The sequence below is a fragment of the Pongo abelii genome, chromosome 7, assembly GCF_028885655.2.
Source record: "Pongo abelii isolate AG06213 chromosome 7, NHGRI_mPonAbe1-v2.0_pri, whole genome shotgun sequence".
NCBI lineage: Eukaryota > Metazoa > Chordata > Mammalia > Primates > Hominidae > Pongo > Pongo abelii.
The window spans coordinates 65386943-65402573 of record NC_071992.2 but is presented as its reverse complement, the minus strand read 5'-3'; the positions used below and the strand labels follow the sequence as shown (position 1 = coordinate 65402573).

Below are 15631 nucleotides of genomic sequence, written 5' to 3'. Positions count from 1 at the left end.
ACATCCACATATAATATAGACTCTTAGTGAAAGGGAAATGGAGGTGAAGTTTCTCAACTTACTCATCTGAAATAAACCTACAGCTAAGATTATAGTTAGTGGTTAAAAACTGAATGCTTTTACCCATGATACAGCATACAAGGATGTATGTTCTCATCAATGCTACTTAACATTATCTTGGAAGTTGTAGTCACTCTAATAAAGGAAAAAAGAAAAAATTAATACAACCGTATTGTACTATCTTTGTAATTTCCTGTGAATTTCTATTTCAAAATAAAAAACTTTAAAATACATAGATATATATATATACAGAAGAACATAAATATAAATAAAGCACCAAAAGTAAAATTCGTTTTAAAAATCTGTGAATTGGATTTCAAATTTAAAAGTATAAGGTAAGTGTGAGACCCTGTTAAGAGAATAAGAAGTCAAGCCTTATACTGGAAGAAAATGTACAGAAATCACACATCTGACAAAATCAAGAATATGTAAGTTTCTAAATTCAACAGTTATTAAAAACTCAATTAGAAAATTGCTGAAAGAATTGAAGAGCTGCTTTTTCAAAGAAGATATATTCATAGCCAATAAGCACTTGTAAATTTGTTCAACATCATTATCCATTCAGAACATGCAAATTAATGTCATGATGAAAAATACACTACCTACCTACTAGAATGATTGAAACAAATACCAATAATACTGAGAGCTGAGTAGGGTAAAGAGCAACTGGATACCTCAGGCATTGCTAGTGGGGATGTAAAATATCACAGCTCTCTGGACAATACTTAAGAGTTTCTTGTGAAGTTAAACACATTAGATAACAGAACATTTGGGCATTTGTCTATTGGTTTTTGAGAACCACATCTCAATAATATTTCTACACATCTTGCAGCATGAGTTATCTTTTCAAATATTTTTACACACCCACGTGCAAGCATTCTCACACAGCAACATCCTTTGAAGCTACAGATAGATTTATCTTATCACCAAGGTGGTGGAGATAGAAAACTTCTCCCTTCCCAGAGATACTGTATAACAGTAATGACCATTTTCTCCCCTTCCCAGTGAAGATATGCTTACACACCACAGTAATAAAGATGTCTATCTCTCCAGAGAAGACAAATAGGTAGGCTTGGGAGCAATTCTTTTATACAGATGGGGGATTTTTAAGCTCTTCAGCCAGACACAGACCCACTGAACGACCTGTAAGTACATGGGTCCAAGCCTGCTTTGCCTCCATGGATCTTGGGGGACAAAGGACAATATGAAGCTTACACTGCCTGCTATGCCATGAAAAATGAACTGTAAAAATACACCCAGGCTCCTTGTCTCCTTACCACATATATCTACTGAAGTGTGACAAGAAAACCTAGCAGCTGTTGTCTTAATGATTCTTTGGGGCTGTTTGACTGCTAGTCATTCATCCCAGATAAATGAAAACTCATGTTCACCAAACCTGGGTGCATAAATGTTTGTTTCATCTTCATTTCTAATATGCAGAAACTGGAAACAACTTAAATGTCTTTAATGGATGATGAATAAATTGTGGTATTTTGCTATGAAAGCAAGAACCTAGGAAAGCCAGGCTGACATTTTAAAGTCAACCCCATCTTAAAACTGGCAAAGAACATTCCTTGCCAATCACAATCCATGGTTCTAAGATGTTTATAGTTGAGGAAATAGCCTAAAGACATCTACAAGGACACACTCCTACAAAAGTGGAAATTCCAGGTGTCCCAATATTTACAACAATATATGCTTTTAATATAATTATAGTTCTGCTTTGATAAACTCACAAACTAAAATGTCAAGGATAGTTTTTACGTAAACTAGATCCCTATATAAGAAAAACTAAAACCAAAGATGGTGACTTCCCTCTCGGGCTTTCTGAGGATGTCGTACTCTGTAATGGAGTAGCTTTCAATAAACTTTCTTTCTTTCACTGCACTCTGTGACTCACCTTGAATTTTTTCTTGCATGAGATCCAAGAACCCTCTCTTAGTGTCTGGATCAGGACACCTTTTTCCAGTATCATGATAACCATATAATAGGAAATGAATTTGCAGTAAAAAGTGACAAAGAATTGATGAATGCAAGAACTTGAAAATATCTCAAGGGTATTCTATTGAGTGAAAAGAGTCATTTAAAAATGTAACATGTTCTATGGTTCCATGCATATGATATTCTCTAAATAAAAAATTTTAGTGGCAGGGGATAAGTCAGTGGTTGCCAGGGGCTACAATTAGGCGAGTAAGAAACTATAAAGGGGTGGAACAAGGGAGTTACTCTCTGGTGATAAAACTTTTCTGCATCCTGCTGGTGGTGGCCACATGAAGTCTCTACATGTCACAACATTTCATTGAAAAACTCTACACCCTAAATATGAGTGCATGTACAAACAGATGAAATCTGAATAAGGTTTGTGGTTTAGTTATTTATACTATAATAATACCAATTTCCTGGTCTTGATAATACATTATACTTATGCAAGATATTATTATTTGGATAAATTGGTATAAGTGTACATGAATATTCTTTGCATTATTTTTTGCAAATCCTTACACATCAAGTATTTCAGAATTTATTTTTTTTAATTTTCAATACTCTACTTACATATTTTTGAAACCCTATGCTTAAAAATCAATACCTTGCAAGAGTAATAAATATTAATAGAACAATTAGTTTTATAAATCAGAAGAAAAAGAAAATGAGTGAAAATTAGATGTGTAACTATAATACAATGATTTAAAAATAATCTGGGGGTTAGAAGACAGATTCTAATGTATATCCTAACACTTATTTTCTTTGTATAATTTGATAACATTCTAAAATTTGATTTTGTTTGGACGATCTAGAAGGAGAATATATTCAAATGTTTTGCCTATATATTTGTAAGCGCTTATGTGTAATTAAATCTATTTCTTTCCAAATAATTGATTTGAAAGGATTATAGATGATCTAGCTATTGTGAATGTTTCATTCACAAAGTTTGCCCTAAAAATTCAAAACTGAAAGCTGATTTTATAAAAATAGTCATGTTAACTATTGAATAAATTATTTTTTAAAAAGGTAGGTTGTATAGAGTGGACAGTAACATGGTTAAAGTTACTAAAATGCCTCAAATTCTTTTCATGCCCGTAAGCCACTATATATCATTTGTTGGTGGTGGTGGTGATGGTGAAGTAACATGAGTGTCGAAGTCTCTGGATCTTACTGCATATCCTATGTGCAGACTTGCTCTCAGGTACTCCATTGGGCCTCTTTTTTAGCTCTGTAATTTTGATATCATATTCAAGATTATGTCTACCAATTGTGTGAGTTTGTACGATAACAATGATTTTTTGTTTCCATTTTCTTTTTCGACAAATAAGAATGGAATGATCCTTAAATCTCTTCACACCATTGCTTCTGATTGACTCTAAATTCTAACTGATTTTCTTCTGACAGATTCTGATACGTCTTGCACCAACAGATATTTCTTTTCAACTATCAACAATTGAGTACTCTGAAAATTCTATAATCAATAACAATTGAATGACTTCCACAGGCGTAAAAAAATCAAACTAAATGAGTTGAACTTCTTTTAAACTAAAGTTTGCCATCTGAATTTGAAAATATTTATTAATGCTCTTTGATAATTCATATTTTCATAAACATTTTGCAAAAGTATCATAAAAGATTCAAATACAATGCAGCACAATCAGGAGATAGAGATATTGATCTTATCTGGTATATTTATATGTATGTAAATATATAAATTTATTTCAGGGACTTGACCTTCCCCACCTTTGAGAGCTGGTTAAACAGTCTCTGCAAGTCTATTGTCTTTGCACCTGTGCAGGCAATGGGTAAGGGAAGTTGGATGTCAAGTGGGGAAGAGCGGGAGTAAACTAAACTAGAACACATAATCATGAACTAATGAGCTGCAGGGCATGCAGATGGACTGAAAACTACATCATCTCCCACTTTCCTGTTTAAAGATGCGATTATATTTCAGGAGAGAGGACTTAAACATGCACCTGCCAACGTGTGGTAGAAACTGAAGGAAGGCTCACTGGAGAACTGTCCTGGTTATAGCCTGGCTGCTGCTCTATACCAGTGAGGTGAAACAGTGGCTGAGCAAAAACCTGCATGAGTTGCAGCAGTGCCTGGACTCAGCCACAACCTAAGTGAGTTGCAGTAGTACCTACCAAGCATAAAATCAGTACGTTGCTTGACCACTGCTTTTCAAATATCGTGCAAAATGTCTCCTGTGGCTACCCTCAATGAAAGTCTACAAGAAAGGAATTTCTGGAAAATGTAGTTCAGTATGACAGGTTGACCCATTACAAAGCCACCTGAGAAATCAACTATTAAACGATAGAAGGAAAGACAGGATTCCCTCAATATTTATTAATTTGTAATATTTTTAGTAACTACTTATATATAAAAATTTTATTTAACAATGGAAATGAATATTTATTTTTTCTTATTAAGACATCTATTATATCTGTCTTAGTATTTACAGGATGTTAATTACTTGGATGGATCTTGAAATTTCAAGAGATTAATTTGATTAGGCTAATATAAAGAATCAATGCAATGCAAATCTGAAAACATAAGAAGTATAGTACAAATACTGAAAAAGAATTTTCATTTTTCAGTAATATTTTCATCCTTTTCTACCATGATATGAACCATTGGAGATAATTTTCTGCTGTGATAACACTCATCTTCCCATGCAATCTATTTGTTAGTAAGTCACAGCTTGCAAACAAGATGAACTTTAAAGAGAGAGCCCTATCCTGCGGCATGTTATAATTAACTTAGGGATGCATCTTTATAACAGTCTGGTTCGAGTTAAGTTCCGTCAATACCAATTTTGTTCTTAAACACTGTTAAATAATCTACATGTTCTTGGTGGAATGGTTTTCTTTACTGAGAATAGTTTTGCCATGTTTCCTTTACAGTTTCTTATTATTTTATGTACAATTAGCCTAACACAACAGCTGTCTCTCACTCGAGAAGTCTTTCATTTCTTCCAGGTTTGTCCCTGTTGTTTCTTATTAACCTCTTGGAAATTTACAAGATACTCCTATGCAGAGCTTATTCTATAATATTCAACATGAATATCAAGCATGCAAATTGTGATCACACACACTCTCTTGGGAGTATTATAATAACCTGCTGATAGATTAGATTCCAAGTTTGTTAATTTAGATTTTTCACAAAGATAAGCACATTTAAGAAAATATTTACAATTTTCCATATTCTCATTTGAAATCTGTTTATACTTGGACTACACACTATTACACATTTTTATTATTTCTATTTCTCTAGCTTATCAGAGATTTTAATCATTCTGAGAATTTAATCAACTAGAAAGGATTTACTTATTTCTGGCTATTCTCAAACTTATAATCACTCTTTTCTTGCTTCTAATTTTATTCTTCATATTGCCAATAAATATAATTGTTTAAAAAGCTATTGATGTAATTTTCTGGGTTAAAATATTCTAAAATCTTCCAATTGTCAATAAACTAAACCTCAAATTCCTTATCATAGCATAAATTATTTTCACAGGTATACCTAATGTTCTCTTTCAGCCTTGGCCTTTATCACAACAATCTGAGGCACAGTTACATTCTTTTGTGTCCTTACATATCTTTAAGCTACATGTTTACTGTACTGTAAATTTCTGTCCAATGTCATTATGAAGAGTTGTCAGCTGTCTCTATTGTCCTCCTACAATTATTTGCAAACACTCATCACATTACATTTTTCCATCTTTGCCTTCTCTTTAGCATAAGTAGATATCAGAAATTCTTAAAAACAAGAGAGTTAGGGAATTGTAAATTAAAACAACAATGGGAAGTCATTATACACCTATTAGAGTGGCTAAAATTAAGAACTCTGACAATATAAATTTATGGCAAGGACAAAGAACAATACAAACTTTCATTTATTGCTTGTGAGAATACTAAATGGCATAGCCACTTTGGGAGGCAATTTGGCAATTTCTTACAAAACTAAATATATTCCTACCCAATGATCTGACAATTGAATTCATTGATATTTATCCAAATAATTTAATAATTATATCCACACAAAAGTGGACTCGTGCATTTCCTTCAATGCAAATATATATATATATATATATTGTGGGCTGGGTGCAGTGGCTCACGCCTGTAATCCCAGCACTTTGAAAGGCTGAGGTGGGTGAAATGCATGAGCCCAAAAGTTCGAGACCAGCCTCACCAGGCTAAAAAATATATATTATTGTGGGATTTTTCTTAAATGTAATTGTCGTTTCAGGTGTATGTTCCCTTCCTTCTCCCCTTACTTGCCTGTGTTAAATTCCTAATCTAGTGGAAACTTTTGAATTGTAAGACTTTTATGACATTTCTGTTTTCCTGCCTAACATGGCAATTGGGTGCTTCTTGCACCTACAAAAGGGGTGGGAAATATCTGCAAAAAATCAACAAAAATTCTTCATCTGTGGTCCCTAGAGTGCATGAGACTTAAGGAATAGTAGTATCTGACTCATGCCTAGAAAACTCCAAAGCTGGTTGGAGCTGCCAAAGAAGACTGGTGGGCTCCAGTAGACTCAGGGCCAAGACGGTTACAGAATATTTGTGGAAACAGTAAAAGAGATCAGGATCGGTGTTTTCTTGAAAGAGAATATAACCAAGAAGACTTTCTGGGGAGAAATGATCACAAAAAAAGAGAGAGAGAATAATTCATATTAAATCCAACAATTTATAAAGAGGATACTATGTTATGACCAAGTGAGTTGATCCCAGCAATGCAACGATAGTTCAGCATTTGAAAATGAATCAGTGTTACTCAGTATGAAAATCATGTAATCCTTTCAATTATGCTGGAGAAGCCTATGACAATATTTAGTATTTATTCATAATTTATTACGAACTTTTAAGTTCTCAGCAAACTACGAAGAAATAGAAACTTGCTTAGTCTGATAAAGACATTTACTGAAAACCCATGCCAACAAAGTATTTAACAGTGATAGATTGAATGCTTTCCCCCTAAAATCATTTACAATGCAATGATGTCTACTTTCAACAGTTAGTGTTAAACAACAATTTAGTGTTAAATTGGAAGTTTCAACCAGTGTAATATGGTAGGAAGCCAAAATTAAAACTTACTTAATAAAAAGGAAGAAATAAAACAGACTCTCTTGTAGATGGCATGGATGTCAACATAGAAAATCTTAATCTACAGAAAGGGCACTGGAGTTGATAAACAAATTACAGTGATATCAAACGTCATATTTTTCAGAAGTTGTAACTCAGTTGGGTAAGTAATTTGAAAAATACCATCTTTCTTCAAACTTTGGGAACATTTGGGAGTTAGATGTCTATTCTTCATAAATATTTGTCAACCAGAACAGATTATGTACCACATAGTTTGCACTTATATATACACTGTTCATATCTTAAACCTTTTCATTGAAGTTAAATCTCTCAGGATCATGTTTTAAACATACGTAAAACTTACAAATCAAACCCAAAGAAATGAAAACCCAAATCTAGTAAAAAGTATTTGTTTTTATTTTCCAGTATGCTTCATTTAAAAAAGTATGGTTTCATTAGTAGTACATTAATGAACTGAAAGAATGAAGTGACAAATTTTTGTCACAGATATCAATTTACATTTTACAAACATCCACCAAAACAATTCAAAAGGAAATAAATATATTTACATTTTATATTTCTGGTCTTTTCATTGCATTTTAATATGTATAAATATATAACTTTTATAATATTTTATTTTCAAAAGGAAATTCAAATGTGCAAATAAGTGGCATCATGATTTGAAAGTGTTCGGTAGTAAGAATAAACAATGAAGAACAATTTTAGAAGTATGAATAAAGCAATTTCATCAGGAGAAAGTATGAGCACAGCAGTATTAATACTAGCAAAATCTTTGTTATTAGTATCCGAACATCTACACTTACCTTAAAAGGTTAAGCACAAGATCATCCTTGTGCTTTTAAAGCTTCTCCACACTGCCGATTTCTAGCAGTAATTCTAAATTATTGTTAGGATTATTAATTTTTCTCAGTAATAAATCAAGCTTTTCTTAAATCCAGCATTCAACATAGACAAAGTTCATGATCAAGCTTCAGCACTGTAAATGAGGGAAATGTTGACCTATAAACTAATGCACCCAAAGGAAAATTTCTCTCCTTGCATGGCTAATATGGACTTGACATTTATTTTCAAGTAATTGCTTTCTTTTTCTTGCTGAATGACAGCTTTATGAGCGAAGATTTCAAAATTATAAGTTGGTACATGCCTGAAATATGGGCAAGAAATAATTACCTGATTATCCTCCCATTTTAAAAAAGCTGGATAAGTGTTCGGATATACATTACACTTACACTATCTATTAAACTATTTTTTAAACAAATACTTGTTGCATTTTAACAAATTATAAGTGCCCTTTCTGTAATATACTTCGGCTTAGATGAATTGTTATTCTTTATCAGTCAAAAGACATTATTATAGTAGTTAGCAGTTTTCAAATGACTTTGAACTTCATTATCTGACCTAAATACCTACAATATTCCTCATTAAGCTTGTGTTATGTACACTGTAATGAATCCTTTAATGATAAAACATACACACTCACACACACACACACACACGGACACACACCCAAACACACATACACGCTCACACATATCAAGGCACTGGAGGGGTTAACACATTAGTGTTTTGCTGTTAAAATGTGCTTAATGTACAAACTAGGATTTTATGAATAAATCTCTTACATGTAAACCTAAATTATATGAGAGATAGAAATTTGTAAGTGTTTTTGTTCATTTCAAAGCTTTCTCATTCAAGTAGTCCAAGTTATAACAAATGCCAATGACTAATCATCACATTGTAAAGAAAACATTAAATACTAATTGTTAAACTGATGAAAATGAGAATAGTATTTTGTTACTTTTTGGCTGTTGTACTAATCACATTAAATAAAAATCACTGCTTTTTTTTATCAATAGTATCAAAAATAATCATAATGGTATTGTCATAAGTTTTTAATCAAGCTACATTTTACAATGTAATTTAAAGTATATTAAATGTATGTACACAAAACATATTCTTCTAATATAATTAATGGTCAGCATTTCATTATATTTATATATATATATACACACATGTATGCATATAAATACATATGTAGATGTATGTGTATTCTCTGAGGAGATATATATTTATACATATCTCATTGTGCACCTTTTCCTTCATAACACACATGAGCATAGGCTAAATTTTCATAATATCACAAAAAAGATAGCTAACAGTTAATAAGTTTTTTAAATTCTAAAATGGAACGTTTACAAAATTTCACAATTTTTAAATCATTCTATTACAGGTAGGTAAACTATTGAAATGTTTTTCTTTTGCTTATGGATAATTAGCCCACGTCATATTGCCTTCCAGATTGTGGACACATTCATGTAACCCCAATATGGGGCACACTGAGATTCAGCTCTGGTTGGAAGCAGAAGTTCTATAATGAACCACTTGCCACAGCTGAAAATTCTAAGTTCGATGTATCCCACTGCTTTTTCTCCATAAGTTCAGAAGTGGCCTACTACTGAAGCCTGCTTTTGGTGGGTTTCAATTTTACAATGACTGTTGTATTTGATCAATATAGTGTGCAATAATTCTAAAGTTCTATCCTAATTACAAATGTGTACTTAGTTTTATGGTCAAAATACATTACACTGAAACTGTTTATTGTAATTTGCCACAGTTCTTTAGGTAAGGTATGTTAGATTCAGTTTAACATTTTCCCAGTGACAATTATAAAACCTCACTTTTTCTTTTCAATTTGAGGTATTTACAAATTAATCCAATGCAAAATAAATTAATGAATCATGAGTATAAAAACAACTTGATATTAATTTTTTAAATTAATAAATCTGTCCTTTATAGAAATCACTTTGTTTCCTTCTTGAGTGAGTTTTAAAAACATATTTGAAAAAAAAAGAAAATTGAATCAATTTATTAGATACTTGGTTATCTCCACAAGGACACACATAATACTTGGTTTACCTGGAAGCATGTGTATCAATAAAAAAGTTTTTTTTTTTTTTTACATACACAGCTGACTTTTTAAAATATCTCAAAAAAGCTGCACTAAAGGACAGAGAATGTGTTCCATGTTATACAACTAGTTGTATAATACCTGGAATCTGAGTAAATTGCACACCTCTAAGGCTTTCAAATTTCCCAGCCTTTCACATTTACATTGTTTGGACAAAATATCTAAAATAACCTGCATAGTTGGCATTACTTAATCACTTTCCATGACAAGGGAGGATAAAAAATTTTAACTTTTATCTTTAAATATCACCTTTGTTTCCATAAAATAGTACTAAAATGGAAAAATGTCATTTAATTAACATATATAATAGCTTTGGGACTGTTTTCAAGGGACATTTTAGTTCATGGTTAGCTAGTAGACTTCAGATTACAAAGAATTGTTTCTCATGACATATTTGTTTATATTATTTTCTCTACAAAAGGTTTTGGGTTCACTGAAAATTTATGAAACTTTAACTTGATAATAAATCTTATTAGGTAAAATATAAATCTCTTTAAAACCAAGGAAGAAATGAGAGGTTCATGAAATTTTCCATGACTCATAATTAAATTAATACACTGTTTGCATACTTGATTGACTTTGGCAGCTAATAAGACATTTCAATAACAGTGATCCAAGGCAGAATAGTCCATTTCACATTGTATTTATCATGGGTCAATGTAATTATCCTTTGGAAGTTCTTCAGAATATTTACAATAAGATAAAAACAATTGGAGTGCCAGTGTCAAATCATGGGATGAGAACACAAGGGCAAATTTACATCAGCAAATTAAAGTGCATCCTTCTTTGATGAGATTTTTTTGCATGCTCCTTGCTGATTTATGGTTTTTAACTCTTTTGTGTCCCTCATAATACAATGATAGGGCATTCGTTTTCTTATGACTCTGCCCAACATGTACTAGTCATACAAAATAATCTAAAATACAGAAGTAATCATTTAATAAGTATTTTTATTTATAGGTAGCTTACTATTTTTATATTATTTACATACTTCTTCAAATAATTCATTCTTTTGTCTCCACTTTTGGTGAAAGCAATATACTTACTGGTACAAAGCAACTGAGTGAGAACAAGCTGTTCTGTTCATGTAGTATATTTCACAGATGGCATCCAGAATAGAAGTGCTTTTGAGGTTCCACATGACCTTTTTTCTGCCGAAATTTTTATTTGCCTCCACTGTTGACTTGGTGATGTTATGTTTTCTCTAGGGTCTAAAATGATGAGTAAATGTGTTCTGCTTATACAGTCATGGTGTGTGTCAATGCAGAGTTCAGTATGTCAAGTTGTATACTTTGCTTTGCTCGTGGTAGCAGAGCTGGCAGCAGCAGAAGCAGTAGCTTGATTGCCTAAAAACAGAGGGTCCAAACAAGCTACCTTGGCAGCAAAGAAGGAATGAATGCAGTGAAGAACAGCAAATAAGTTAGAAAATTCCAACTCCTGAAAGGGAAAGAGAAACAGGTCAGATAACATAAAAATTAATGTCTTTAAAAATTTATAATAACTAGATTTTTTTCAATTTCAATACACTTATCTAGAATCTATGATATGTAACATATGGAAACTAATTTCAAATGTAGACATTTTTGGTCAACATGTAAACATCGTAAGTATTGAAAATTTATTTCAATACATGGTGGATAAGAGGTAGGAGGACTAATCACTCTTATCATCTATGAATGTTGTTTTAGCACTGATAAATATATTTTGTCAAAATTTTACTCTTGATAATGACAATTAAAGATAAACTTGGAAGTACTTTTTAAAGTATTTTTATCTCTTTGTGAGCACATCAGATGATAAATATGGATTAGAACAATTTAAAACTATTCTTGAGTATTCTCTAGAATGAGTTAATATTTGCCATAAGAAACTGAATAAGAAATGCTAGAAGTAAGGGGATATGAACTCTAATAACCAGAGGAGCCAAATGGTTCACTTTCAAAAAATAATTCCTGCATTAATTTTAATTGTGGCTGGCTGTTTAATGGTTTATGTGGCATATTTACTAAAAAAAAAAAAAAACTAGAGCTCACTAATTCATTTTGGATTTTTAGAAATAGGTTTCCCACTTAAATACCAAAGAAAATTTGTAACCCATTTATTACCAGTGGCAACCAAACTATATATATTGCAGTGAAAACAGAAAAATTTATTTCAAACCATAATTATGTCAAAATAGCTATAAAATCTTAAAGCTATGCTCAGAATACATTTAGAAAGATGATTTTGCTAGTATTTTTATTAAAGACCATCAATAATCACATAAACATGTTTTAATTTCAAGATGATTGAAAGCCTAATACATTTATGTGCTTAATGAAATCAATATGATGAACCTATCACATGGAGGATAACTAGAGGGTAATAAAGCATATGAAATTTCTGACAAACTCATTGCTATTTTATTATGTATTTCACTACATATATGTAATAAAGAATTTAGAATTATAATTGATATGTACACGACTGTGTTTACAACTTACATGTGGCAGTGGAAAATATTACAAAATATTCAATACTTTATGACACATTATAATATCTGTCGTGTACCAGGCAGCTATTTAAATAAAATAATTCATCCAAGGAGTATTTTCTCAGGTCATGCAATAGGAGTACAATATCCCATAACATATATTCAGGTGTCTCTATAATGTAGAAGAAATAGCTATGCTTTCTCAGTAGCTCCCTTGAAACCTTCAATATTTGATAGTTTCCTTTGTGAAATAGCAACTTGTCCTAGAGAGTAGAAGAGGTTATTCATTCAACTATTCTAATTACCTTAGATGCTTCCACCAAAAAAGTTTTTAGTAACTCCATCATAATGATCTTAGAAACTTTATTTATAATAATCTACTTCAGTGGCACTAGTCATACGTTATTTGTAAATAAGCAAGTTTCCCTTTGCCTTAACTCACCCTGGAAATCCTCCATTTACCCCATCATGCTTGGTGTAGCCAGTTTATTTCCCAAACACATTTTGAATACTTTCTCTATCTTCCCAAATTAAATCCACCTGATGTGAAAGGTTTGGAAATTTTGGGAAAATGTAAAATGTTCTTGCATGTTATTAAAAAATAAAACAACAACAACAAAAATAAGCAACTCATTCTTGGTAAGGAGGATAATATTGTTGAGTGTTACAACTGGGTAAAAATAGTATGGCAAATAACTTTTTCTCAAAGGTAATTCTGCCATCTCTTTATTAAAATAGAGGTTATATTTTGGTTACCAAAAATAAACAACCCTTAAATATCTAACTATTCAGGCATCTTTAGAAAAATAAAAATTTTCAATTATTCCCACCTTGTCAATTATTTATCAATAATTTGATATAGATTGATACTTTAAACTTTTTATACCCATTTTGAAGGAGTGGTAGACAAGAAATAATAGTATATGATTAGAAGAGAAAGCAGGAGACCAAGATGGATCCAAGTTTGGCTCTTCATTACAATGCCCACACATCTTTCCTCTGCCTCAGTGATCAGCCTTGGCAAACATTTCCACTCCTAGGGTGTCGATGATTCCTTTTATGTAAACTCACACTGCTCATTTACTAATTTCTTATATGAGTACTAGACCTGCATTCTTACCACCTATCAAACATCCACTGATGATGAACATCTATCTATCCATCCACCAACAGCTTCCACCAAGTCACAGACTTATAAGTTTCCCTTGTAAAAAAAAGTCTTATGATCATCATGATCTCTCAGATACCACTAAATATAAGCTATCTTCAAAAATGTAAAGAGTCATCCATTCAATAAAATACTAAATGCTTCCTATGCATCTACACTTTTTTTGTTGTTGTTAAAAGATAGCAGTGAATAAAACAGACAAAAACAAAGGAACAAAACAGTCCTGATGGGACTTACATTCCAGTGACAGGAGACAAAATGTGACTAAGGGCATAAATAAATTAAGGATAATATGTCAGAATATGACAGTTACCGTCAAGAAATAAAGCGGAGGAGACAGCAAAGACTACTCAAAGGGCCGTGGGAAGGAGATTTCATGTTGCCTTGTATATGGAACTTGAAAGGGATGAAGGAGTGAGCCATTTCCAAGTTTGTGGGGAAATATTCCAGACACAAGAATTATAATTTTAAAGGCCCAGAGATAGGGACATTCCAGGAGAGTCAGAAGAAAAGCAAGGGTTATTTTGTCTGGAATGGAGTGAATTAAGAAGTACTTAGCAGACAATGAGATCAAAGAAAACACTTTGCATGCTGCATGAGCCTTTATTAGTTTTACTATGAGCGACATGGGAAACCATGGGAAATTTTTGAGCAGAGGAGTGACAGGCATTGACAAAAGTCAGAAAATGATGATTCTGTTTAGACTATTGAGAATGAGCTTTATGAGAATTGGATTGAAAGAAGGAGAAGTTACAAAGTTTTCTATATGAAAAGGGGTTGAATTTGAAAGTATATTTCAATAACTGGGAAAAAAAGTGTTGCTCTGCAAGTAGAGGAATTATGGGAAAAGCAGGTTTGGAAGTAAATATCAAGATTTTGGTTTTGGGCATGTTACATCTGAACGCATATTAGACATATAGGTGATAAGTGGAGAACTGCGTATATTAGTGTGGATTTAAGGGAAACATTAGAGTTCAGAATAGAAGTTCAGCTTCTGTCAGCACATAGATGGTAGGTAAAGCACTGTGGTCTGGATGAGAAGATCAAGGTGTGCAGGATAGGTAGAGAAAATGACTGGGCACTCATCCCTGTGACTCCACAGTATAAAAATGTAAGAAAGATGGGGAAGAACCAGCAAAGAAGAAATAACTGTAGTTGCCAAGAAAGTGAGAGCAAAATCCGGGAGTCTTGTAAAATGACAGCTGGAAATTGACCATTGAATTTAGCATCACAGGGGCCATTTTAATCCTTTACAAGAGTCGTTTTGTGGAGAAGTGGAAACAAAAACTTCACAGGAATGGCTTCATGAGAGCTTGCATGTGAAGGTATTAGAGTTACTACAGGCAAGTCTACTACAAGCAGCTTCTCTTTGGAAAAGAAATCCTTCTTTTCCTTTTTAAAGGGGGCATAGGAATATATCAATAGGAAATCAAGAATGTTTTTCCAAGGTTTATGAAATTAGTATATATTTGGAGAATTGCTGGCATGAAATGGTTGAGATATCAAATCTGAGGACAATTGTAGAAACTGTATTCTTGAGCAGGGTGAGATCTGGTGCGAAAATGGAGAGGCTGGACATGGATGGAAACCTGGACAATTGATCTGAAGCCGCAGGAGATGAGGCACAGTATATGGGTATCAGCTCAAGGAAGGTGGGTAGATTTGGTGGTGTGTAGCTTTGCTTCATTCTGTGTTTTAAGTGGGATGCAAAGCAAAGTTATAGCCTGATAGGATAAAGCAGGAAGTGTTGAGAATTTGGACAAACTACTAACTTATAGGTATTATTTTAGGCATAAAATCTGGAATTTATCTTCCTCATTCTGCTTGCTCCTTAAAAGCTTTCAACTCATCTATGCCTGAGACTGCAA

The 15631-nt window shown here is 32.5% G+C and overlaps 1 protein-coding gene across 1 annotated transcript in view; it reads right to left on the bottom strand.

Annotated features, from left to right (window-relative positions):
* Window positions 1-10614: 10614 nt before the first annotated feature.
* The window catches only part of SNTG1 (syntrophin gamma 1), an 875063-nt gene continuing 870046 nt past the window's right edge, over window positions 10615-15631 (bottom strand). Inside the window, exon 19 of the mRNA XM_063726650.1 lies at window positions 10615-11559. Coding sequence (XP_063582720.1) covers window positions 11401-11559 — 159 coding nt within the window. The 3' untranslated portion in view covers window positions 10615-11400. The remainder of the gene's footprint in view (window positions 11560-15631) is intronic.